At 40.3% G+C, this 26,288-nt stretch overlaps 1 protein-coding gene across 4 annotated transcripts in view; it reads right to left on the reverse strand.

Moving 5' to 3' along the window:
• Positions 1-26,288, reverse strand: part of ASTN2 (astrotactin 2) — a 759,531-nt gene that overhangs the window by 256,742 nt on the left and 476,501 nt on the right. For all 4 annotated transcript variants that reach the window (XR_008847822.1, XM_056539747.1, XM_056539746.1 and 1 more), the window contains 3 exons: positions 16,305-16,455; positions 7,717-7,883; positions 5,902-6,090 (listed from right to left, as the gene is read on the reverse strand). Coding sequence is in view for 3 of the 4 variants with exons in the window: in XM_056539747.1 (XP_056395722.1) it covers positions 5,902-6,090; positions 7,717-7,883; positions 16,305-16,455 (507 nt within the window). In the remaining variant the exon portion in view is untranslated. The remainder of the gene's footprint in view (positions 1-5,901; positions 6,091-7,716; positions 7,884-16,304; positions 16,456-26,288) is intronic.

Consider the following 26,288-nt stretch of genomic DNA (forward strand, 5'->3'; position numbering starts at 1 on the left):
ACCATGCTTTTTAATCAAGTAATTAATAAATTATGTATGATGGAGGTTGTGATCTCTAAAGACAAACAAGAACATTACACTGTAACAAATTTGAGAACTTATTCTAACCAACAATCTGAATACATAATGCTAAGAATCTTAAGGATGCATTGACTTGTAATTTATATTTTCCTCTGTAATTATTTTTTCCCTTTTGCCTTATGGGTGAACAGTAGCATCTGTGCTTTTTGCAACAGACAAAATTGATTACATTATCCTGAGGACCCGGGTAACATTAGTATACACAGACATGCATCAACCTGTCCACAACTCCATACCTGATATAGGAGGAAAAGAGAAGATGTAATAAAGCAGATTTAGCAGAGCTGCACTGTCATAGTCACATAACTTTTCAGGCTGCATCACCTGTGCATTGTAATAACATTGGATTGCATAGTGCTTTCCAGCTGACAAAACCTTACTCTGAAACAAGTGGCTGGAGTATTTTGGTAGACCGGAGGTCCCTAACCCTGTCCTCATGCAGGGCCCGCTCTGCACTCTTGATGGGGGTGCTGCTCTGTCCACTAAGGTGATTGCATGATGAGGAGGTTTGTTACAGTGTGTCACCCTAGTAGTAAGGTGTGGCATGTCAAAAAGCGGAGCCAATGGGCAGGGTTAAGGGGCAGCAAAATTAGCTTTTGCCTAGGGTGTCAAAAATTCTTGCACCAGCCCTGTGTTCAAGGCCCACCTACACAACATATGGCACTTTCCCCAAACTGTTCATAATGGGGTTTATAGGCTTTGCCTGCTTCTATTCACAGGGAAGCATCCTTGTTCCCCCGAAGGCATGCTACAGTACAGGAGGACCTTGATCCTATAGCTTCTCACCAGGATTTCTCCCTACTAAGTGCAGAGGCTCTCCCTGAGTTACACCTGTGCTCCAAGACACTCACTGCCCGCCACCCCATCCCAGTCCACCCCATGGTGGCATAAGGGGAACCTACACATTATTAGGGTGTTGGTGTTAAAGGGGTACTCCACTGCCCCAGCATCCGGAACATTTAGCTTCGAACGCTGGGTGCAAGCTGCACGGGTCGTGACGTCTCAACGCAAGTCTATGGGAGGTGGCGTGACTTGCATTGAGGGGGCGTGGTGTGACGTCATGACCCCCCGCAGCCTGCACTCAGTGTTCGAGCTAAATGTTCTGGATGCTGGGTCAGAGGAGTACCCCTTTGATGTTATGGCTGATGGGGCTATATATCATACAGTATATGCTTCTGTTGTGTGAGAACAGAACTGAATTCACACAAAACTTCAAACCCACAGCTTTTCATTTGTTCATTTACACATAGCACATTATTTATTCAGAAGACCTTCTTCCCAACTGTGCAGTTTAATGGAGATTGCTTTGGATGTCTCAGCATTCTCACTCGCATCAAGGTGTGGGGAAATAATGTGATCTCCACATCTTTAATTCTTTGTAATATTGTACCTGCAGCGGTATTAGCCTTGAAAGTCATGCCCTTCAGTGTGAAAAGATAATTCATCACCTTGTAGTAGAGCAAAACAATGCGTTTAGCACTCGCGGATGATAATTCATATGGCCAATTAAGTATAAACACCTGCAAAAAACCTGACCCATACTCTACGTATTATATGCAGATCATATCACACCCTGTTTTCACTATGGACTGAGGACAAATGGTTAGAATCAGAATTAACTAAGGATTTGTGTTGTAGACTGGGTTCCAAACTAGACCTTATGTTACATATGATATTATTCATTTTATTATTTAGCCTCTAAACAAGTCTGTGAATTTTTGCAGGTTGTTTTTTCTTTTTAAAAAAAAATAAAAAATTTGTTAAGTTTCCCAAAATCTCATAAAAGGCTCTGTAGGGACAATTTTGTGGGGACAATAACACTATACTGTATCTATGTTTATTTACAAACACATCACATTTTTAGTGTTCTGTAGGCTGCAAGAAAGAAGCATTTATTATCTGCTTCTACAACCTTCCCAGTGTCCCTAGCTGTATCAGACAGTCAAGCACCTGACCTGTATCTGCTATATTGCACAAAAAGGAGTGTCACATCAGGTAGGGAACAGTGCAGCCCTGGGCTTAGTGCTCAGGGTTACAGTGAAGGTCAGGCAAACCAGGTAAATTATACAAGGACACATCAAGGACAAATTCTGAACACAGAAACCAGAAAACAGGCCACCAGGTTAGTACTAGGATAGCTGGGGAAAAAAAAGAAAGAGCCACATAAAACACGCTCTGGGGACTGATTACAAACAGGGTGCCGCGTGCAAGATCACGGGGGTCCCCAGCGGCGGGACTCCCGCAATCAGGCATCTTATCCCCTATCCTTTGGATAGGGGATAAGATGTCTAAGCACCAGAGAACCCCTTTAAAGGGGTACTCCGGTGGTCAACGTGTTTTTCTGTTTTTGACTTACCCTATTTGTTTTGTTTCATTTCTATTCTTGTTGTTTAGCCTTCTCTATTTCCGTTCTTTGTTGTCTTTTTATCCCCCACTTTGTTTTCCTCTCTTTGCTTCTATTTCCTGTTTCTTGCTGTGCTGAAAACTACAAATCCCAGCATGCCACATGCCTTGCTGGTTTGGGGCGGCTCCTTTTTTTTTTTGTTTGTTTGTTCCGCCCTTTACCCACCCTACTATTTTCTCGGGTCAGCCCCCTTATACACAGCACACTAATATAAATCAGCCCTGGTTGGGATACACTGGCATACACACACAAATGGGACTACAACTCCCAGCATGTGTCATTCAGGAGTCTTCAATCTGTGGTATAACACCAGCATGCTGCCTCTGTAGTCTCCTGGGGGTTGTAGTTCACCACACCTCTGTAGGGCATACACCAGTGTTTCCCAACCAGGGTGCCTCCAGGTGTTGCAAAACTACAACTCCCAGCATGCCCTGACAGCCTTTGGGCATGCTAGGAGTTGTATTTTTGCAACAGCTGGAAGCACACTGGTTGGGAAACACTGGTGTAACATGATGTGTATGCTGAATAGGCTAGAACAGTGTTTCCCAACCAGTGTGCCTCCAGCTGTTGCAAATCTACAACTCCCAGCATGCCCAAAGTCTGTCAGGGCATGCTGGGAGTTGTAGTTTTGCAACAGCTGGAGGCACACTGGTTTGTAAACACTAGCGTACACACACACAACAGGGACTACAACTCCCAGCATGTGTCATTCAGGAGTCCCCCCTCCCCCTTCACATATAGAGATCATTCCCAGTAGATTTATTCCCCTGCAGTCCATACATCCCCAGCCCGTGCACCTTCTCATCCTCCCCTTCAGATAACACTTATCTTCTTTGTGTTTCTTCTCCTGTGCAGACCTGCCTCCTTAGAATACAGAGCAGGGGGGAGGGGAGCTAAGGAGCTGTGTACTCAGACAGAGAAGAATAAAAAAAAGCTGTGACATCTTGTCCACAACAGACTCAGAACTGTGGACAACAGTAAAAGAAAACCCTCTGAACTACAGAACTTCCTGCCCAACAAACAGATAAGCAAAACACACACATGCTGCCAAAACATATAACACATGTATATTGCAAAAAACAAAACTTACAAAGAAGATGCCATATAGTAAAAAAAAATTAACCACCGGAGTACCCCTTTAAGGCTTGGATTTCACTGAGGTTTTTTCCCACCAGCAAAAACGGCAGGAAAAACTGCCACAGCTTTTTCCTGCGTTTTGGCAGTTTTTCTGGCGTTTTTCCTGGTGTGTTTTTACTGCCTTCAGGGTACCACTCTGTGGGTCAGATGCTGAGCACCTGGTTCACAGAGTGTAAAGAGGTGAGGCGTGATGTACAGCCGCATAGTGCAACCGCATATACTATACAGGAGCCGGGAATCCTGTCACCAGACTGACAAAACTCCCTGCTCCTATAGATAGCTGTATATACTGTATACAGAACACAAGGTCGACTTTCCTCCCATTGCTCCCTGTCCCTGCCGGGTCCATGTTGCTCTGTCCCCTAGTGATGACGTCATTAAAGTGCAGCGCTAAAGATGGGAGCCAGGCTGGTAAGGGTGTGAGGCTCTGTTCACTTTGTCCGTTTTGTATAATGTGAACAGACCCTTCTGGCAGTGTCCTCCCATACAGGGAGACCCCAGCTGTTGCTAAACTACAACTCCTAACATGCCCAGAAAACCAAAGGCTGTCTGGGCATGCTGGGAGTTGTAGTTTTTCAAGAATTGGATGCTCCTTGTTTGGGAAGACATTGCATTATGGGCACTCTCCCAAGCGGAGAGCGCCAAAAATTTACCAACCAATTTTTTGTGGTTTTTTTTCTTCTCGTTTCAGATCAGTGTATGCAGAGGATTACAGCGGATTCGGTGGATTACAGCGATGAACTCGATTTTTTTTCTTTTAATAACGAGGGCTGTGGGGGAGTGTTTTTTAAATAACATAATTTTTCCAATGTGTCTTGTTTTTATTTTTATAGAATTTTCAGGCTTAGTAGTGGAAGCTGTTTTATTGACCGAATCCATTACTTAGCCGGACTTGGCGTTAACCCCCAAAAAAAGCTAACCCCCAATTATTACCCCGGTACCCACCGCCACAGGGGTGCCAGGAAGAGCCAGTACCAACAGGCCTGGAGCATGAAAAAATAGTGCTCCTGGGCCTAGGTGGTAACAGGCTGGCATTATTCACAGTGGGGAGGGCCAGAAACAATGGTCTTCGCCCAACCTGGTAATGTCAGGCTGTTGCTGCTTGGTTGGTATCTGGCTGAGAATAAAAATACGGGGAACTCTATGCAGTTTTTTCAATTTTATTTATTTATACATGGAAAATAAACGCATAGGGTTCCCCATACTTTTATTCTCAGCCAGATACCAACCAAGCAGCAACAGCCTGATGCTGGGGAGTGCGCTCATAATGCAATGTCTACCCAAACAAGGAGCCTCTAATTGTTGCTATGCGCTGCGAGGCACTGTGACAAGTAACATCTTCAATGCGACGTCACTCGTCATTGCACAGCGTATAGCAACGACGCAGGAGACGTCACACCAGAGCCAGAAGCAGCACGGACTTGAACCTGGCAACAGGTAATTATAAAACTGGGGATGGGGGAGGCAATGGGGCAGCGGCGCTGGCAATGGGGCAGCGGCGCCGATAGCCAGGGGGAGAGAAGCGGCGGCAGCCGGGCTCTAGACCCCAGGAAAGGCAGGGGGAGAGAAGCGGGCAGCGGGTCGGGTCCGTGTCATAACTGGGATGATGCTAATGACGGACATCAGAGATTGCTCCAATGTCCATCATTTAACTAGTTGCCACAGTGTATGGCTTCTGACTCGAGCCCGCGTCATACCCAAAGGCCCCCTGCTGATTCTTGTAGCAGTGATCGCTGCGGCCGGCTATTAACCCCCGTTCTTTGGAACCCCATTGATTTGTATGAGGAATCTAATGATTCCTAATAAAAGTCCCCTAAGGGGACTAATAAAGTGTAAAAAAGAAAAAAAAAGTTTAATAAAAGTTTCAAAAAACATCCATTAACCCCTTCCATAAAAGTTTAAATCACCCTCCTTTTCCCATTTTCCATATAAAAATATGAAAAAAATTACAAAAATAAACCTATTTGTAATGCCACGTGCATAAGTATCTCAACTATTAAATTATTTTGTTTCTGATCCTGTCGTGTGAACGGCATAAACACAAAAAAAAATTTAACACAAACATTGCTGATTTTGGTAACATCACATCCCCAAAAAATGTCACAAAAACTATATAAAAAAAGGGGACGGGCAATCGGTTTTGGTTTTCGGCCAAGCACAGCCTAAATTTTCAGTTTCGGCCAAAATTACCCTTTCGGTACATCCCTAGTTAGAAGGTATTACATTTATATTCAGACTTTTTGTCTAGGTAAGATAAAAATGAGAAAATTTGGTCTCACCTAAAAGTCATCTGGAAAACTTGACCTTGATTGACTCTCTGAGTTTTGTTGTCAAAGCCATGAAGCATCTCTCCAAACAATGTGTCATTCTGGTGACCTTCTGGACGCAAACACTTGGAACCTTCACAAAGATCTGTCACCATTATACACGATCTGCCATCTGGTGCGAGTCGGTATTCATCCACACAGCTACATATAAAAATAGGGATACTAATGAAGGGCTAAATTAATAAAGAAAATTAATTCATATATTTAAATGGGTTATCAAGAGATAGAGAAACAGAGCTAACTTCTTCCAAAAACAGCATCACATCTGTTGTTGTTGTGTTATTACAACTTGGCTCTATTCACTATAATGGAACTAAGCTGCAAAATCACATGCAACCTGCGGACAAAGTGGGTACAGTTTTAGGAAAAAAATTGCTCTATTTTTATATCCCTCAATAATCCCTTTAAAGAGGTACTCCACTGCCCCAGCTTTCAGGGGTCATGAAGTCAGACACGCCAATGCAAGTCGGGGGTTGTGTATTCAGGGACAAGCCCCTCGTATCATCATGTCATGCCCCCTCAATGCAAGTCTATGGGAGGGGGTGTGGAGGCTGCCATGCCCCCTCCCATAGACTTGCATTGAGGGGGCGTGACTTGACATCACAAGAGACATGACCATGATGTCATGACCCCCACAGCCCGCACCCAGTGTTAGGAACAAAATGTTCCTAACGCTGGTGCAGTGGAGGATACCTTTAGTGAAACAGGGAGGTGTGTATGGCTAGAGAGGGTGCCACTCCCCTTAACTTGCATAGCAAAAACAAGAAAAGAAAAATAGCCAGCACAACTACCTAATACATGGGTGCACGCTGCTGTGGCACATTTGCCACAGCAGCGTGCACCTATGTATTAGGTAGTTGTGCTGGCTATTTTTCTCTTTTGTGTTTTCGCTATGCAAGTTAGGGGGAGTGGCCCCCTTTTTTAGCCGTGCACACCTCCCTGTTTCACAGGAGGTTTTTAAATTGATAGTGGATCCTGCATGTCACCCAGTCAGAGGCCATATGCCCAGCAGAGGTGAGTGGATTAAGCATGTTAGGGTCCCATCCGACAAGAGGCCACCTCCGCGTGATGGATGGGGGACATGTTTTAATCAAAAAGTACGCTGAGAGCCTCCATTTTTTGACCAAGAGTGCTGCTGCAACCTTCTTTTTTGTATACTGTGTAGCCTTTTAGATGCTGAAGTCACCGCTGTTGCAGCATGGTGTCGGCTTTATGATTCAGCTTCTATAGTTTCTAAGTCTGAATGCATTGTACTTTTACAGTGCAGGTTGAAAAGGGGATAAAGAAGACCTTCAGCAGAATCACCAATTTCCATTTATTATAGTTACTTTCCAGCCTCATGTCTGCTTACTTTATCTTTTTGTTATTCTTACTGCAGTCAGGGCCACATTTAAAAAATTTCTCCCTTTCCAAACAACCCAATTAATGTCCCAGTTTGTATCTGTGTAAGAGACACAGTCAACCCCCAGTGTGTTATTTAGAGATGGAAGCTAGATTGAGTCTATGCAACACAAGAAAACTTTAGTATTGGTTTCCCTTTAAAGATCTTGTGTCTTTCTTTAGAATGGGGCAATATGGAGACTTTTTGCAGCACAACTTTTTTAACCATAGTGCTACAGAAGCAGAACCAGAAGAATACTCTGAGTTGAGGTCTTGTAGGCTGCAGCAGTCACTAGATAAAATTGGAAAGTTGCTCTGCATAAACAACCCCTTAACAATTGGTCAGGTGACAGTCCTATATTATGTCAGTTCTTTTCATCTACTCACCCACAGAACATATATATAGCACTCTCATTTGGATCATTTGGAAGGGATATCATCTGTTGTAAACAAAGTTGTTCACAGCCTCCATTGGATCCATCAGAACAGTCGATTCCTTTGGTGTAATCATAGCAGCCGCTTCCATCCTTCATCGGCTTTAATCCCCCAGGACACTAGTATGAATGAGAGTAATTAATGACCTTTCTGAGTATGGTTGTTGTTACCAATCCAAACAATTTGTATGGCATTAAAATATTTCACTACTAAAAGAAATCTCAAGGAATATTTATTGTATCTGTTGGAAAGTTTCTTGGTAAAAAAAATGCCTTTTGCAAAACTACATGTTAATTCTTGAATACTCACAGTCTTGCACATCTATTACTAAGCCTACTGATTTTGTCATGATTGGAGAACAATCTTATTTGTATAGGGGCCTCCATACATTCATAATAATAATGGGTCACCTACTTAATTGAAGAGCTGTAAAATGATGGGTCACTTACTTCATTGAAGAGCTGTAAAATGATGGGTCACGTACTTATTTCTGTTAGATAGATGCAGCAAAATAGAATAAAATAGTTTTATTCCTAATGTGCCCCAGCTGGCATTGGAGACGGAAAGCTGGCTGGCCAAGCTCCCCTGCCTCATCTATAGTTTCTGCCCCCAGCTTAATTATTCAAATTCTTACGTCACTAGGACGTGAGAGTCAGCGGGGGGAGGTGAGCGTGTCTCTTTACTTGCGCCACTGAAGCCTCTAAACACCCGACTTCCGAGTGTAGCAAGCTAGCAGCGAATATGCTCTGCTCAGAGAGGCAGGGGAGCTCAGCCAGCCAGCTTCCCACCTCCAATGCGCGCTGGGGCGCATTAGGAATAAGACTATTTTTTATAATTTGCTGCCCCTATCTAATAGAATTAAGTAAGTGACCCATCATTTTACAGCTCATCACCCGCACTATAACCCAGTGTACTTCCTTGGTTTAGTGCTGGTGAACTAGCTGTCAGATTCTCTTTAAATTGATATTCTGAAACCTATTTTTAACTGTCTATTAAATAAATATATATAAGTAAAGTTATTTTGCTTCAGTTTACACTATGATGATTTCATGTTGAGGGTTTTAAGAAAAAGACAGCTATGTAAATCACTTAATTATCTAAAAATTCTTGGGTACATAACATTAGGATCTGTGGACAACTACGATAACGGAAAAATCCTTTGTGTGTAAATTTTTATTGTATTAATGGACTCTGTAACAACACTGTGTTACTATTTATTACGTGCTTTATTATTAATGCAGCCGCCTAATATCCACCATGGCATCTCAGTCTATTGAGTTATGTCGGACAGGGGAAGAAGAGCCGCCTCAGGCAGTAATAGTAATGTCTGCTTCATATTTTAATACTACCCTTGGGGGAATATCTGTAGCTTCTACATCACCTTAATTTGTGATTTCTAGTTGTTTTTTAATAACATTCATGAGTCATTTGGTTTATTTTTAATTAGGGTATAACACATAGACCATCCCTAGAGATCCAGAACATCACATCAAATAACAGGAATCACAGGCCTCATCTTAGAACTTGTCAGATGAAGAGGGGTGTTAAGTGCAGAAACGAAAGGTAAAACAAAACTTGAAGTAGTCAATGATAATGAAGCATCAGCATAATAAAATGCTGAACAGTCAGTGCTATATATAAAACATATATTATATATTTTTTTATTGAAACAAAGAGCCATTTTAATGTAGTCAGGAGTTCCATTAAAGGCCTCCATGGCAGATTTGATAAAAAAAAATCCCAGACAAAATGGCTTAGCATGCTGTGTTATTTTGTCCAGTTAAGTGCTATTCACCATGACGAATACCTAAGGGACCCCATTAAGGTTGACAGGTTCATTTGGCCTAGTAAAAGTCCACACATCTCTTATTAATTTCCATTTTTATTTTTTCAGAGAATGTGTATCTTCACACAGGTAAACCCCATGAATACATATTTAATATACACAAAAGCACAAGTAAATAAATGAATGCACACAATCACTACATATTTAAAAACATTTAAATAAAATGCACACTGTGTGGTGAATTTCTTACTTTCTTACATTTTACATGGCCCAAAAAACTAAAAATGTTTCCAATTGAGCTCTAGTTTCTATACATATATGCCAAATTACAGCCGTAAAATTAGGTGTTGGGTACCTTTATTCAGGTGTTTATGTGTCAAAATACAACTGCAAAACATTTGTCCCAAAAACAGCCAAAGAAAAAAAAACATTTATGACTTTCTATTGCTTTAAATAAATGTTCCAAAAATGTAATATGCGTGTAGCCTAACTGTGAGCGTGAGAACTGTCGCCCACTGGAGAGGGCCGAGAGATGAATATTTTAAAGCCAACAAAATATGAAAAAAATAGAATTCCCATTGTTTAACAATGGTGGATATAAAATGCAGTATTAAACAAAATAGGCTCAAATATTTCTTGTTCAGTGGGGAGCTGAGACCCTCCGCGATCTAAAAAATTAACCCTTATCTTGCGGATCAGGGATACATTTTTTTCCCATAAGATATCTCCTTTAATGTGCAAAGCTATGATACAGATACAGAAATGGTGTACTGTCATTCTGTACACCAAAAATAAAGTGCTAGGATTTTTCCTACACAAAAATTAATAAATAGTCTGATTTTCAAGTGGCTCTTCTTGCCTAAATTGCCAGTATTTACACAAACAATACTCAGTAAATTTTGTGCCCAAGAGACCAATATCCAACTAGATTTCATAGGCATTAAAGAGCTAAAGTGTTATTTGCCTATTTTTGAATGATTCATCAATATTATTTATACTGACATTATTAACAATTTCTATAGCTATTTGTTCATGTTTTATGTATCTAGTCAGAACAATCCTTGAAACAACATAGCAAAACTCAATGTACAATGAACAGTAACATTGCCATGTCCTATGCTGCCAGCATTATTAACCATTTCCCCAGGGATGCCTAATTCCAAATTTTTTTTCATCTCCTTCCAAATGCCCTAACTTTTATTTTATTTTTCCATCGACAAAGCCATATGAGGGCTTATGTTTTGAGCTTTTTAATGCCACCATTTTGGCAATTTTTTTAAATTTTTAATGGGAAAACTTGTAGTCTTTTTTTTTTGTTTGCTTTTTTTTTTTTTTACAGCATTCAACTTGTAGGACAAATAATAAAATCATTTTATTGTTCTGCTTATTATGGATGGGGCCAAATATGTGTATTTTTTCAAGTTTTATTCATGAAAAGGGGTATAATGGGATATAATTTTTTTTTTTGGGGGGGGGGAGGGGGATTATTACATTTAGCTTTTTTTTTTTAAATCTTTTCTACATTTTATATTTACTTTTTTTCTTTACTCCTAATAAGTCTCACATAGGCACTGACAGCTGACTATTTCTCTAGTGTAGTGTATACAGCTTGTAAGAATAATGGAAGGCAATGTGGCAAAGCACGGCCAGGTACACAGGCAACCATGGCAAGCCCGGGAACTTCACAAGAACCCTGGCTGCCCTGGAAACAAGGGCTGAAGATCGCAGGGGCCGAGGATCCGTGGGGCTGGAGAGCCAGCCGCATTATTCTTTCCCAGCTGTGGATAAGTACCTTTAATGACTGCCTTAAAAAAAATGATTAGTTGTCATTAAGAGGTCTATATTGTATAATAAAAGACATTTGGGATGATTTATGAAATGGAAGAGGAAGAGTGGTGCAGTTGCCCATAGCAACCAATCAGATTTCTTCTTTCATTTTTAAAGAGGCCTCTTGAACACGAAAGAAGCAATCTGATTGGTTCTTATGGGAACTGCACCACTACACAGGTTTTGATAAATCTCCCTCAATGATTTAATTGCAGGGCAATATTGTTTACAGACTAATCTAACCGACAGAGAAAGGTATGGGTCTGGTCCATTACTTGTCCAGATTTTAGAGGTTTATTGCAACATGTCACATCAACCATATGGCTAGTAAAACATGCAGCACTCCCGGGATTCAACCACTACACCCAATAAACTAATTATCAGGGCTGACCCAGCTAAACTAGTCAGGCTCACGCATCATTTTAGATTTTTTTTTTTTTGTAACTAACAGCATTTTTTCCTATTTTTTACTGAGAAATTAGCATTTACTAACCATTTGTCATATTTTCAAGTAAAACACTTATTTTATAGAACCTGTGTTGAATATAGTTTGTTTGTTTTTTTGGCTGGGATAACATCCAACCTACCCATTGTGCAAACACCAGTTTAATCCTTAAGGTAAAAGAGGTAAAAACCTATTTGCTTTACAGTCACAAAAACAATACAGTATAAATGCACCAGGGGAAAAAGTAAACATTAAGTAATGTTTTAGAAAAGAACCACATATGACTATATATACTCTAGGATTTATAAAAATAAATATACCACTAGGAATATAACCCACCGCTAGGAATATAACTGGTAGTGGGAAACAATTATTTTTTTTATTATAAAAATGATGGTTATTTACTTCCCCACTGGCCTGAGTATGGTAAGAAATGTGCAGCTACAGTGTTTATTTTATTTTACCCTTTTGTTAAACACGATTCTCTTGTTTCTTTAGAAATGAATAAAATAAACTAAAAATGTATAGTATCTCCCTTCACATTTTTGTAAAACTGAAGAAATAGTGAGTGCACAGCCTGCATAACAGTGTTTAATGTTGTGTCTCCTCAAAATAACTCAACACACAGCTATTCATGTCTAAACCTTGGCAACAAAAGTGAGTGCACCCCTGAGTGGAATCGTCCACATTGGGCCTGATTAGCCATTTTCCCTCCCCAATGTCAAGTGACTCATTAGTGCTACAAGGTCTTAGGTGTGATTGGGAAGCAGCTGTCTTAAATTTTGTATTATCGCTCTCACACGCTCTAATACTGGTCACTGGAAGTTCAACATGGCACCTTGCTGAGTATCTGAGAATTTTTTTTTGTCTGCTCTAAATAAAGATGGTCCAGGCTATAAGAAAATTGCCAAGACCCTGAAACTGAGCTGCAGTATGGTGGGCAAGGTCAAACAGTGGTTTGACAGGACAGGTTCCACTTCTGTCAAACAGGCCTCGCCTTGGTTGAGTGAAAAAGTCAAGTGCACATGCTTAGCGTCATACCCAGAGGTTGTCTTTAGGTAATAGATGTATGAGTGCTGATGACATTGCTGCATTAAATTGGTCTGTATGGCTGTCATCCCAGAAGGAAGATTATTCACAAAGAAGAATGAAAACAGTTTGCTGAAGACAAGCAGACTAAGGACACAGATTACTGGAGCCATGTCCTTTGGTCCAAAGAGGCCAAGATAAACCTTTTTTTTTTTCAAATAGTGTCAAGTGTGTATGGCAGCAACCAGGTGAGGAGTACAAAGACAAATTTGTCTTTCCTATAATCAAGAATGGTGATGGGAGTGTCACGGTCTGGGGCTGCATGAGTGCTGCTGGCACTGGAGAGCTAAGGTTCACTGAGGCACCCATAAATGCCAACATGTACTGTGACATACTGAAGCAGAGCATGATCCCCTCCCTTCAGAGACTGGGCCCCAGGGCAGTATTCCAACATGATATTGACCCCAAACACACCTCCAAGACCACCACTACCTTGCTTAAGAAGCTAAGGGCAAAGGTGATGGACTGGCCAAGCATTTCTCCAGACCTAAACCCTATGGAGTATCTGTTTTGGGATTCTCAAACAGAAGGTGGGGGAGCACAAGGTCTCTAACTTCCACTAGCTCTGTGAAGTCATCATGGAGGAGTGGAAGAGGACTCCAGTGGCAACCTGTGAAGCTCTGGTTAACTCCATGCCCAAGAGGCTAAAGACAGTGCTGTAAAATAATGCTGGCTACACAAAATATTGACATTTTGGCCCCATACCACTTGGATGCCAACCGCTATCTACAGTCGACATTCACCAGCAATAACTGACAGTGGAGATCACTCTAATGCCAGTCATTTAACTGTTTACCTGCTACTATCAGTAGCTGTTACAGTACCTAACCTGTCTGGATGTACTTCACTGGTGGTTCAATGCACTGATTATAGGGTGCTGGTCAGTTGTCACGGCAGCCTGAGGCCTCTGCTAGGCCTTACCTATCCCCAGTCCCCTCAGCTTTCATTTTGTCTCTTTATGTCCTCTGCTGCTGTCTTATGCCTGTTTTAAGATGGGCGCTCAGAGCACAACCTGTCTACCACTGGCCATGACAGGACACTGTTGCAGCCAGTGATTGCCTGAGCGGGCAGGTCCTGCTCCAAGCTTCCAGAGCTGCAGCAAGGGATGTGGGGTAGGTTAGTATCTTCCTATTTATTTATTTCTACAGCCCCAGTATACCACTTTAAGGGACACAAATCAACATAACCTTCCTCCTTATCTACATTTAATTTTACCATGCTGTCACTTACTACAAACCCGTCTTATTAAGGAGGGCCAAGTCCTTTAAAGAGTTATCAGCTTATTCAGAATTGATGGCCTATTCTTTATTTAAGGAAAAAAAGTTCTAAATAAAGGCAACACAATTTGTGATACACACACACATCTCACATTAAGAATTCTGGAAAGAAACAAAAACATGTCAGCTTAAGTCATTAGAAAATCAATGTCACTCCTATCTGACTTTGTAGCTTCATTACTTTGTTTTCCCATTTTCTTATTCTCAATATTTGCTCTCTGTGCCTCTGCTATGAGGCAGAGTTTTCTGAATTAAATGTATTTATTTCACACACTTGTATAGTTTTTTTTTCTCCACTCTGATGGGATCTGGTTCTGCCTGCCAAAGATATTTTGTATCTCTTTTTCAAAACCATAACCCGAGGGGGCCCCTTGAATTTTTTCTGTCAGTTCCAGTCTGCTCGGGTACTGTTGGGACCTATCTTGCTTGCTGGCTCACTGCCAATTATCTAAGTTGTTATTTACTTAAGTTACTTTCACCTGAAGTCCTCACCATACTTTATATTCTATAGTGTAACACAATGTGGTCAGGAGGAGGTAGAAGCAACCATTTACACTCTTAATGGGGAACTCTGGAGAAAAAAACATTTTCAAATCAACTGGTGCCAGAAAGTCATTCAGATTTGTAAAATACTTCTATTCAAAAATCTTAATCCTTCCAGTACTTATCAGCTGATGTGTACTACAAAGGAAGTTGTGTTGTTCTTTCCAGTCTGAATACAGTGCTCTCTGCTGCCACCTCTGTCTGTGTCAGGAACTGACCAGAGCTGGAGAGGTTTGCTATGGGGATTTGCTCCTGCTATAGACAGTTCCTGAGATGGAGAGAGGTGGCAGCAGACGGCTCCTGTGTTCAGATTTGAAACAACACAATTTCCTCTGGAGCATACAGCAGCTGAAAAGTACTGGGCGGCTAAAAATATCTAAATAAAAGTTATTTACAAATCTGTATAACTTTCTGGCACCAGTTAATTTGAAATAAACTTTTTTTTCCCAGAGTACCCCTTATATATATATATATATATATATATATATATACAAAATCTTGTTAGTCCAATAAAAAAGGTATTACAAGATACTGCAACTACAGATGATTTTGCATTTTTTATATATATATATATATATATATATATATATATATATATATATATATAACTGCTTTCTCAAACCAAAGAGTGATGTTTCCTCTATTCTGAATAAACTTACAAACATTTCGTACCTTAAAGGTCCCATACTTGTCAATTTAACTCCTTGACAACGCAGGGCATATATTTACATCCTGCGCCGCCTCCCGCGATATAAGAGACCCCGGGTCGGTCCCGGTGGCCATCAACGGCCAGGACCCGCGGCTAATACTGGACATCACAGATCGCAGTGATGCCCAGTATTAACCCTTTAGACGCCGCGATAAAAGTTGACCACCACGTCTGAAGTGAAACTGAAAGCATCCCGGCAGCTCAGTCGGGCTGTTTGGGACCGCCGCGGTGAAATCGTGGCATCCCAAACAGCTTGCAGGACACCAGGAGAATCCCTACCTGCTTCCTGCGTGTCTGATCGCCGAGTGTCTGCTCTGTGCCTGAGATCCAGGCCTACGGGGGATATAAAGTTGAATAAAAAGTGAAAAAAAGTCCAAAATAGCGTATTTTTGGTCACTTTGCATAGGTTGTACACCATTTGTCATTGTTACTGAAAACTCAATCATCAATGGGACTAAACCTGATAAGGGGCAATCCAACTTTGGAGCCACTATTCAGTACATGAGAAAGCAAGTGTTAGGATACATTCACACCACGTTTGTGCAACAAGGCCGTGGTCGGCTAATTTTTTAACCGTATCAGTTTTATTGCCGGACTAAAAACTGTGGCAGACCATGCTTTATCAGTCTGCCAACAAAAATAGATAGTGGACCGGAATCACTATGTGGCTCATTCAAATGAATGGGATACGGCAAAGGATGGTTTTTAAATTTCATCGCCGGCAGTCATATTGCACAAACATGGTGTAAATGCACCCTTATAAAATGAAGTTTAAAATATAGAATGATAGAAATGCTAAGTGAAAACAGCAAATATTGGTTTTATTATTGTAACAAAATAATACAAAGGTAAAGGATGACTTACCACACATCCTGTAGAATCCACCTTGCGCTCTGAGACACACTTGAAATTACGGGAACAGCCGCCATTACTGAATGAACAATCTCGGACTGGGCCAAACGATGAAAGGAGGTCATCAACGGATTCAAAGTGTGTTGCCAAGAGGGCTTCCTCACTGTATAAGGCAAAGGGGTAGAATCAGCCACGGGATGTAACACTGATACATGAATTTTCTAGTCTACAAAAATCATTCAGACATGTTGTGCTCTTTTTTTCCGGAACTGCCAGAAGAAGGTTCTCCATTCATATTCTTCAACTATAACCATATTGTAACATTTATGATTTTACAATGCTATCTGTCAGTTCATAAGGCTTCATGTTAAACCTTACAATGGACTTTCCTGGACCACTGTAAGTTAGAAGCATATTTTAGTTACTGCATAGCTGTATAACCAAATACTTGTCCTGTTCTGTTCGCTACTTGTACTACATGTACTATCCTGCTCAATAAATGCATTGTGCTGCTCCTACCTGCACTTTCTAAGGCTGGGTTCACACCATGTTTTTGTAATACAGTTCCCGTATACGTTTTCAATGTGAAAACCGTACGGAACCGTATTGAAAACCTTATGCATTGACTCTCCATTGAGAAGCGTATGCCAAAAGATCATCAGGTTGTGTCCATTTTGCATCCTGTACAGTTTTGTCCGTTTTTTTCCTGTACCCAAAACCATAGCCTACCACGGTTTTTGCTCCGGGTGAAAAACCGTATTGAAACGTATACGTTTTTTATTTTAACATGGGAGTCAATGGGAACTGTACAGAACCATCCAGTTTTTGACTTTGCACAGTTTTTTTTCTTGGAATTTCAATCAAGCAGTGAAACTTTATTCATAATGGAGTGAAAAGTTAAAAACGTTGACTTTTTTATTTATTTTTTAAACGGATGCAACCGGACATCATTTTTCAAATCGTATACGGTTTTCAACCGTATATGGATTAAAATTTGTACACACATTTTGATACAGTTTAGTCAGGTTTTGAGGAATCAGTTTTTTATCAAAAACCTGATACGGGAACTGTAATGCAAAAACGTGGTCTGAACCCAGCCTATCTGTACTATCTGTAATTTCTTATATTTTCTTAATTATCCTTCATTTTCTTATGTCTTCTTGATATCTTAGGAGCTTTGCATTCATTGACTAGCTTACCAAAAATAGCCAAAAAAATCTGCTCTGGGAGAAATAACCATGTGTTCATGGTTTCCAGCATGATTTGTGGTTGGCCAGCCATTTATAGGAAGTTTCAGTACTGTTTAAGGCCTCCCATTGGGTTGAACTAGAGTCCCAGAGCTCTGAAAATAAATACTGGCAAGATCATCTTTTCAAGAATTTCCTTTTCAACATACTGAGCCATCTATTAAGGTTTGCTTCTACAAAAAAAAAAAGTGAATTCTGTTGGGAAAATTGCTGATCAAAAAATTAATGGTCTGAAAAACCCTACAACACCACATTACTCCATCCCTTCACTTCTGACCCTTTGGAATTTTTTGGGTTTGTTTTTTCTACGTGATTTTGCTTGGTACTAGGTTCCCTAGTTATAATGTATGTACAATCATTCATTTTTAGTGTAATTTCAAATTACATTTTTTTCGGCATGCGCCAAAAATTCCAATATGTGTCCAAATTGCACCAAAGAAACCCACACAAATAAGCATAATAAAAATTAGGAAAAAAATAACACATGGATTATAATTACACATCTCACACCTTGTCCTGCTGCATCTAAGGCTGCCCCGTGCGCACTCACTGAAATGTATGTCAACAGCTTTGAACTGGCATAAATTTCCACTACATTTTAACCCCTTAAGGACCAAGGACGTACAGGTATGTCCTTGGTCCTGCTCCCGTGATATAACGCGGGGTTACACGGTAACCCTGCATCATATCACGGCGGGCCTGGCGTCATAGTGAAGCCGGGACCCGCCGCTAATAGCGCGCAGCGCCGATCGCGGCGCAGCGCGTTATTAACCCTTTAGCCGCGCGCTCAGAGCTGAGCCGCGTGGCTAAAAGTGAAAGTAAAAGCTGCCAATTAACTCAGTGGGCTGTTCGGGATAGCCGCGGCGACCCGAACAGCTTACAGGACAGCGGGAGGGCCCCTACCTGCCTCCTCGCTGTCCGATCGCCGAATGACTGCTCAGTGCCTGAGATCCAGGCATGAGCAGTCAAGCGGCAGAATCATTGATCACTGGTTTCTTATGAAAAACCAGTGATCAATGATAAAGATCAGTGTGTGCAGTGTTATAGGTCCCTATGGGAGCTATAACACTGCAAAAAAAAAGTGAAAAAAAAAGTGAATGAATATCATTTAACCCCTCCCCTATTAAAAGTTTGAATCACCTCCCTTTTCCCATAAAAAAAAAAACAGTGAAATAAAAATAAAAATAAACATATATGGTATCACCGCGTGCAGAAATGTCCGAATTATAAAAATATATAGTTAATTAAACCGCTCGGTCAATGGCATACGCGCAAAAAAATTCCAAAGTCCAAAATAGTGCATTTTTGGTCACTTTTAATATAATTTAAAAATGAATAAAAAGCGATCAATAAGTCCTATCAATGCAAAAATGGTACCGTTAAAAACTTCAGATCACGGCGCAAAAATGAGCCCTCATACCGCCCCATAAATGGAAAAATAAAAAAGTTATAGGGTTCAGAAGATGACAATTTTAAGCGTATTAATTTTCCTGCATGTAGTTATGATTTTTTCCAGAAGTACGACAAAATCAAACCTATATACGTAGGGTATCATTTTAATCATATGGACCAACAGAATAAAGATAAGGTGCCATTTTTACCGAAAAATTTACTACGTAGAAACAGAAGCCTCCAAAAGTTACTAAACAGCGTTATTTTTTTCAATTTTGTCGCACAATGATTTTTTTTTCCGTTTCACCGTAGATTTTTGGGCAAAATGACTGACGTCATTACAAAGTAGAATTGGTGGCGCAAAAAATAAGCAATCATATGGATTTTTAGGTGCAAAATTGAAAGAGTTATGATTTTCTAAAGGCAAGGAGCAAAAAACGAAAATGCAAAAACGGAAAAAACCCCGGTCCTTAAGGGGTTAAACCTTAGTAAATTTGATACATGTGGAGAAGGACAAAAAGCCTAAAAATGTGAGCAAAAATGTAAAAAAGCTACATTTTATATGATATGTACAAGGTGCTGATTTGATAAAAGCCCCCCCCCCCCCCCCAAGTGTATCCATTCCAGTAAGTGATTTGTAAGATTTAAAATTTTAAATAAAAATAATTTATGTTTGCAGAAATTCATGGTAGAAACCTGCATGGTTTTGGCCATATGGGAGAAATTGAGTACCCTGAGGAGTAATGTAATTCACTTTTCATAGGGCTTTTCCTTTAAGGGTACGGTCCAATGTAGCGCTAACAAAGCGTATTTCACGCTGCACAAAATGTTTTGCGCAATGGGAACTACGCTTCCTATTTTACGATCAGCATACACACAGGGCTACCCAACAGCAGCCCTGTGTGTTCAGTGAGCGTTGGGGACGGGACTGTGCATCACAGTCACGCTGGCGTATTTCCCGCCGCGTGGAAAATTTTGCACAGTGTGAAATACAGTGCATAAGCACTACGTGGGACCATACATGGGAGTTAAAAACCTTTTGGAATGACTCGATTTGTGTTACATATTGCGTAAAGAATTTGAAACAACAGGGTTTTACTATATCATGAGACCATAGATATGTAGGTTTGAATGTGAGTATTTAAAATTTTGATTTTGACTGAACGGCCATAGGAATTGTAGTTAAAACATCATAATCTTAAATAAATGTATGATGTATGTTTGCAGGAATAACTCTAATTATCTAGCCCCAGCATCAGACTGATAAAACAATGTGTATTTCCACCACATTACCCACTGTAAAACACTAAAGCTGTTTTTGTGCAAATATTAACAAAGATTCCTTTCAAGACCTGCGCTCCTGATAATTATAGTTTGGAGGTTCTCTATGGAGCTTGTTCAGAGACGCTGACGTGATCCCTCATTCACTGCCTCATTCCAAGTCTGCTTCATATCCGACATATAAAATGTCGCAGCACAACCTGGCACTGGGCGAGGCTTTCAACCACTATTATATCATGATTTTGATGTTGACCACTGTTTTTGAAGACCAATGTATTTGGTCAGGTTTCCAAACTTGTCATCTTCTTTTAGTTGGACATAATAACCTTTTCAAACTCTGTTATCTTCTACTCTATTACTACCTTTGAAAGGGTTTTCTGAGTTCTGAACACTGATGGCCTTTCCTTAAAATAGGCCATCAACATCAGATCTGAGGGGGACTCTCGGCACCCCCATCTATCAGCTGTTTGAAGGCACTGCATGTAGTCAAGTTAATGGGACTACTGTATGGTGTAGAAACAGGAAAAGAAAGAGAAATACTGGAGTGCTGCACGTGGATCAATTCAAAGAGTTCTTTATTTAGACAACGCGTTTCAAGAGACTAAAACACTCTCTTTTTCCAGGTCTAAATGTACCGTTTGCAGGATAATAAACCCTGGAAAACAACAAAGACTACAAAGCTTCTTCAAACAGATGATCAGCAATATGATATTTATGGCCTATCCTAAGATCTCAGAAAGCCCCTTTGTAATACTGCGTTACAAGTATTGAATATTTTACACCAGGCATAGGGAACCTTTGGCATTGCAGATGTTGTGGACTACATCTCCCATGATGCACTTACACACTAAATGCTGACAAGGCATCATGTGAGATGTAAAAAAACATCTGCAGTGCTGAAGGTTGCCTATGCCTGTTTTATACCATAGAAAGGATGGCCAACAACTTATTCTACATTCCTCCACATGGACCACCTATGGATGCTGCAAAATAGGGTGGATATAAGTATGTTTAGTTTCCCCATGGACCCTATAGAGCAAACCACTTTCTTGTATAATATCTATTCTTTATACTTCCAAGAAACAGAACTGTTCTTCAAAATTACCCGCAATCTATTGAAAAGAGCTCCACATTATAAAATGGATGTGTGTGCCAAGCTCTGACTAAGACACTATTGTTTTGGGATCCCCTGAATAACACACAGGTTGTTCAGGGCTAGAGGACTAGCTGAAATAATCCTGGCCAGTGACCAAATTCATTATATGCTTGCACCTGAATGAAAATACTGGATTACATTGATTGACGGATGTGCAATTGACCTGCATTAATTCAAAGGTGTCCTTCTCAGGACAGTAAAACTGGCCCCAGAGACTTAACCATTTTATTCTTTCAGACCGGCAGCCAAACCTGTGGATAGAGATATATGTTGCAGTTTTGTTTCCATGGATGTAATGATTCATGTATTGCATTGAATACAAACTCTTGGGGAAAATGGATTTAGGCATTCAATACTACAGCTGAGCTTACTCCTTGATCATAGGAAAGAGGAGTGACAGGCTCTTTTGCAGCTGTATGTATTCTCCCACAGCCCACTCCTTTGGGATCTGCAATAAGCATATTTCTGTCATTACACATTTCCCACTTCTCATAGTATGTTGATAATAGCAAAATTAGAGGTTTTTCTGGGCAGGTATTATGTATTTGCTCAGGGATAGTGTTGGGCGTGAATATTCGCATTTCGAATTTTCATTGCGAATATCGCAAATTCTCGAATTTGCGAATATTGCGACTATATTCGCTATATATTTGAAATTACGAATATTCCCTTTTTTCCGCATATTCGCATATGTGAATATTCACATATTCCTTCTTTTCACTTGTTGGCCAATTAGAGTGATGCAAATACACTTGTCAGAGGTTATCAACAACATCCTTAGCAACCAATAGTAAAGTTGCCCACCCTCTTACTGTTTTCTTCCTCGAATACGCAAATATGCGAATATTCGCATATGAGAATATAAAAATATGCAAAATTCGTGAATATAAGATGAATATTCGTCTATATATTTGCGAAATATTGCGAATTTGAATATGGGCACTGCCGCTCATCACTTCTCAGGGAGTGGGTAGTTTAAAAAAAAATAATAATAAAAAATAAAACACCTTCCTCACGCCACTGCGGCTCAGTCAGGCTTTGGTACCCCACCTAAGCCACTGATTGGCTGAGCGTACCTGTGACATCACGTCCCGGAAGCTCTGTAATACTGTGCGGGAGCGAAGAAGGCAAGTGTGTGTGTTTTGTTTCTCTTTTAACTACTTACTCACTGAGCATATGCATGATAACCCGGATAAGAGAAAGGTGCATTGCTGTCCGGATAATCCCTTTAAGAGAAAGGTAGAAATGGACAATTTACTACTATATAGAACTCAGCACATCCAGCCATTATTTATTTTATTTTATGTTCAAGAATATGTTGCCCAACAATGAGACATGCTGACAAACTCTTTCAAATCCATTTGTTAAATGCTTTTGTCTCAAAAATGACAAAAGGTTTTAAGGGAGTGCTACCTGTATTGGCAAACTAGAGGCATTTGTATTTTCAAATTTTTGGAGCACAGTTCTCCCAATATCAGCCATGTTAACACATTAATGACTAAGTATATGTTACACCAAGACACTGTACATGGTGATACATTATTAAAATAAGCCATAGCAATAAAACTGAGGTTTTTGTTACCGAATGAAGGTAAATAAATCTGATTGCATAGAAGCTTGAAGATCTGGAGGCTGTCAAGTGTGAAATGTGTTGGGTCATGAATGAGAGGGTTAAGCTGGCCATACAAATTAGATAAATGTTAGCCATTTCTCAAAATCGTGGCAGGATTGGCCAACCATCTATTTTGTGTATGGGGGCTTCCTGACTCTTCTTCCACGCCAGATGTTGGGGGAAAAGGACTATAATGTTTTTGGAAGATTATCAGAAGAGAGTTGTCTGGCATAAAAGTAAAGGCTTCTCCAACTTAGGAATATACACATTAAAATGTATCCAGACTTTTCCCTGGAGGTCCAGTATATCAGTAAACATTATTGTGGCTTCCATCTTGCCTGAACTGTCTTAAAATATTAAGAGATGTACTGCAAGTCCCAGGCAACAATAATCTGTCCCATTCATATTCGTAACATTACTGCCCATTTTCTGTGACCTAATACAAAGTCATTCTAGATCGAAAGGTGAAGTGTATGTCATCTATATGCTGGTGTCACCTTTCACTGTAGTCCTGTCTGTGATAAAAAGAAAGGCATTACTGTGAAATGACCTATACAGAATAGATGCTTAGATTTAGAAGAAAGAAAATATCCCAGCACTGGCTTCTTTGATGCTCTTTTCAATACATAAGTCGCATACATAAACACAAGACGCGTTTCGGCTTCCGCCTTTATCAATTGCATACACAACACTGGATAATACATGTTTATGTAGCATCACTTCCTTCACTCAGGATCACAGCTGTAGTAAACAATGATTGACATATATGCCAACCAATCGTATTCAAGAAGAACATAAACAAAACACACATGGAAAGAAGAAGACACATGCTGTTATTAACAATTCTGAGGGGGCATAAGACTGCAAAGGTAGCCGGTCCGCCCATTGAGGCATCGATCTACAAAAAAACATAAACAAAACACACGTGGATGACCAGATAGACTTCCGCAAGTCCTGCACTACGTCATCAGACTATGTATCTGCAAAGAATAAGACACATGCTGTTATTCACAATTGTGAGGGGGCATAAGACTTCAAAAGGTAAGAAACTGTTAATAATAAGCAATTAGGTTAGGAAGCTGGTGAGCTCGTAATCCCAATTTAACCCTTTCAGTTCTATAGTATTCAGCTTATGTATCCAAGCGGCCCCGTTCTTCCGCAGCAGCTTTTAGATGTCCCCACCCTTCTTGGCAGGAACACTTCTTCCACTACCTGGAATTTAAATTGTGAAACGGTGTGACCCCTACTTTTGAAATGTGCTGTATAGGGAATAGAAGATTTTCGCAGCGTATGGTAGTTTTATGACTATTGATGCGGTCTCCTACACGTTGGGCTGTTTCTCCAATGTATATGAGACTGCAAGGGCATTTTATTACACAGATCACATTCTTGCTTCTGCAAGTAAAAAATCCATTTATGGAAATTTTCTTACCTGTGTGTGGGTGGGAGATAAAAATCTCCTTTTATTATATTATTACACTGCCCACATTGTAGGCATAGGAAGGTCCCATTTCTCTTGGATTTTAAAAACTGTTGCTTATGAATCTTTTTATTTGTACCCACATCCGCCCTTACTTATCGGTCTTTTAAGTTCGGTGGCCTTTTATTACATATCGGGGGGGGGGGGGGGGGGGGAGTAATTTGAACTCTTCTATGGTGGGATGGGATTTTGGGAGAATTGGCAAGTATTCTATCACTGCTTTATCTAGTTTGTATTGCTGCAGATGAAGTGTACGTACAAAGGGGATTCTTTTGTCACCTTGGGTATCCCTATGTTGGTTAATGTCACACATGGCTTCCTGTAATACCCTGTCTGTGTAGCCTCTCTCTCTGAATGTAGAATGTAACTCTTTTATTCTTTGGGGGCAGATCTTGTCATCTTCGATTCTTAACTGACGGTGGATGAGTACTAGAGTATAACAATAAATTATTTCTGTCTGTCTCCTTGCGATATAAGTCAGAGTGAAGACCTCCTGCTCCATCAAGGTGTCAAGGAAATTAACCCTGGTTTGGCTTTCTGACATGGTGAATTTCAGCTCTGGTCTCACTTGATTGATGGACTTGAAAAAGTCGATCAAGGTAGAATGTGGCCCCTCCCAAACGCAGAAAATATTGTCTATGAATCTTCACCATGCTTTTGCATGCATGTGAAATAATGTATTAGTAAACACATGATGGTCCTCAAAATATGCCATATAGGCATTTGCGTATGGGGGGGGGGCACATTCGCCCCATCGCCGATCCCCATTTTTGTAGGTAGAGTTGGTCTTTGTACAGAAAATAGTTGTCATGTAGTACCACATGTAAGAGTTGTAGCAAGAAAGATTTTTGATTCTCAGGGTATGTGCTAGAATCTAATAGCCACTGCACTGCTTCTGTTCCTTTTGTGTGTTTAATTGATGTGTAAAGGCTAGTCACATCTATTGTGACTAGCCATGTTTGTTCATTTACATTATGTATATCTGTTGTGCATTCAGAAAGTCGGTAGTGTCTAATAAAAAAGCTTTTGTCATTTTAGTCAGTAGAGTGAGTGCTTTTTCCAGTACTATGGATAATGGGGATAATTCAGAATCGACCGATGCCACAATGGGCGGGCCGGCTAACTTTGCAGTCTTATGCCCCCTCAGAATTGTGAATAACAGCATGTGTCTTCTTCTTTCCACGTGTGTTTTGTTTATGTTTTTCTTGAATACGATTGGTTTGCATATATGTCAATCATTGTTTACTACATCTGTGATCCTGAGTGAAGGAAGTGATGCTACATAAACATGTATTATCCAGTGTTGTATATGCAATTGATAAAGGTGAAAGCCGAAACGTGTCTTGCGTTTATGTATGCAACTTATGCATTAATAAAGCATTGAAAAAGCATCAAAGAAGCCAGTGTCGGGATATTTTCTTTCTTCTGGATACCTACAATCCACTTGCATGGCAAAGAACTTCTAGTGCCGCCCTCTTTCCATTATTTTCTGCTTAGATTTAGGCCTAGAGCCAGAATGGACAATGTAAGATTTTAGGATGATTTAAAATTTTAGATGGTAAAAGGGAAAATTAGCAAAAAACATCACCATAAATTCCGTTAAAAAAAAAAGTGAACATAAAAACTTGATTTAACAAGTAGATTATTTTCTGATGACACATTTCCTTACCTGCTTCTGCCCGGCTTTCTAGTTCCTGGCACGCGCGCCCCAGCCTCCTAGGGCGCGCGCATGCCGGCTTCTCTAGATTTACAGAGCCAGTGCACCACTGATTGGTGCCTGGTTATTTAAGGCAGTTCCTCCCCCTCTTCCCTGCTGGATCTTCAGTGC

The sequence above is a fragment of the Hyla sarda genome, chromosome 9 (genome assembly GCF_029499605.1).
Source record: "Hyla sarda isolate aHylSar1 chromosome 9, aHylSar1.hap1, whole genome shotgun sequence".
Taxonomy (NCBI): domain Eukaryota; kingdom Metazoa; phylum Chordata; class Amphibia; order Anura; family Hylidae; genus Hyla; species Hyla sarda.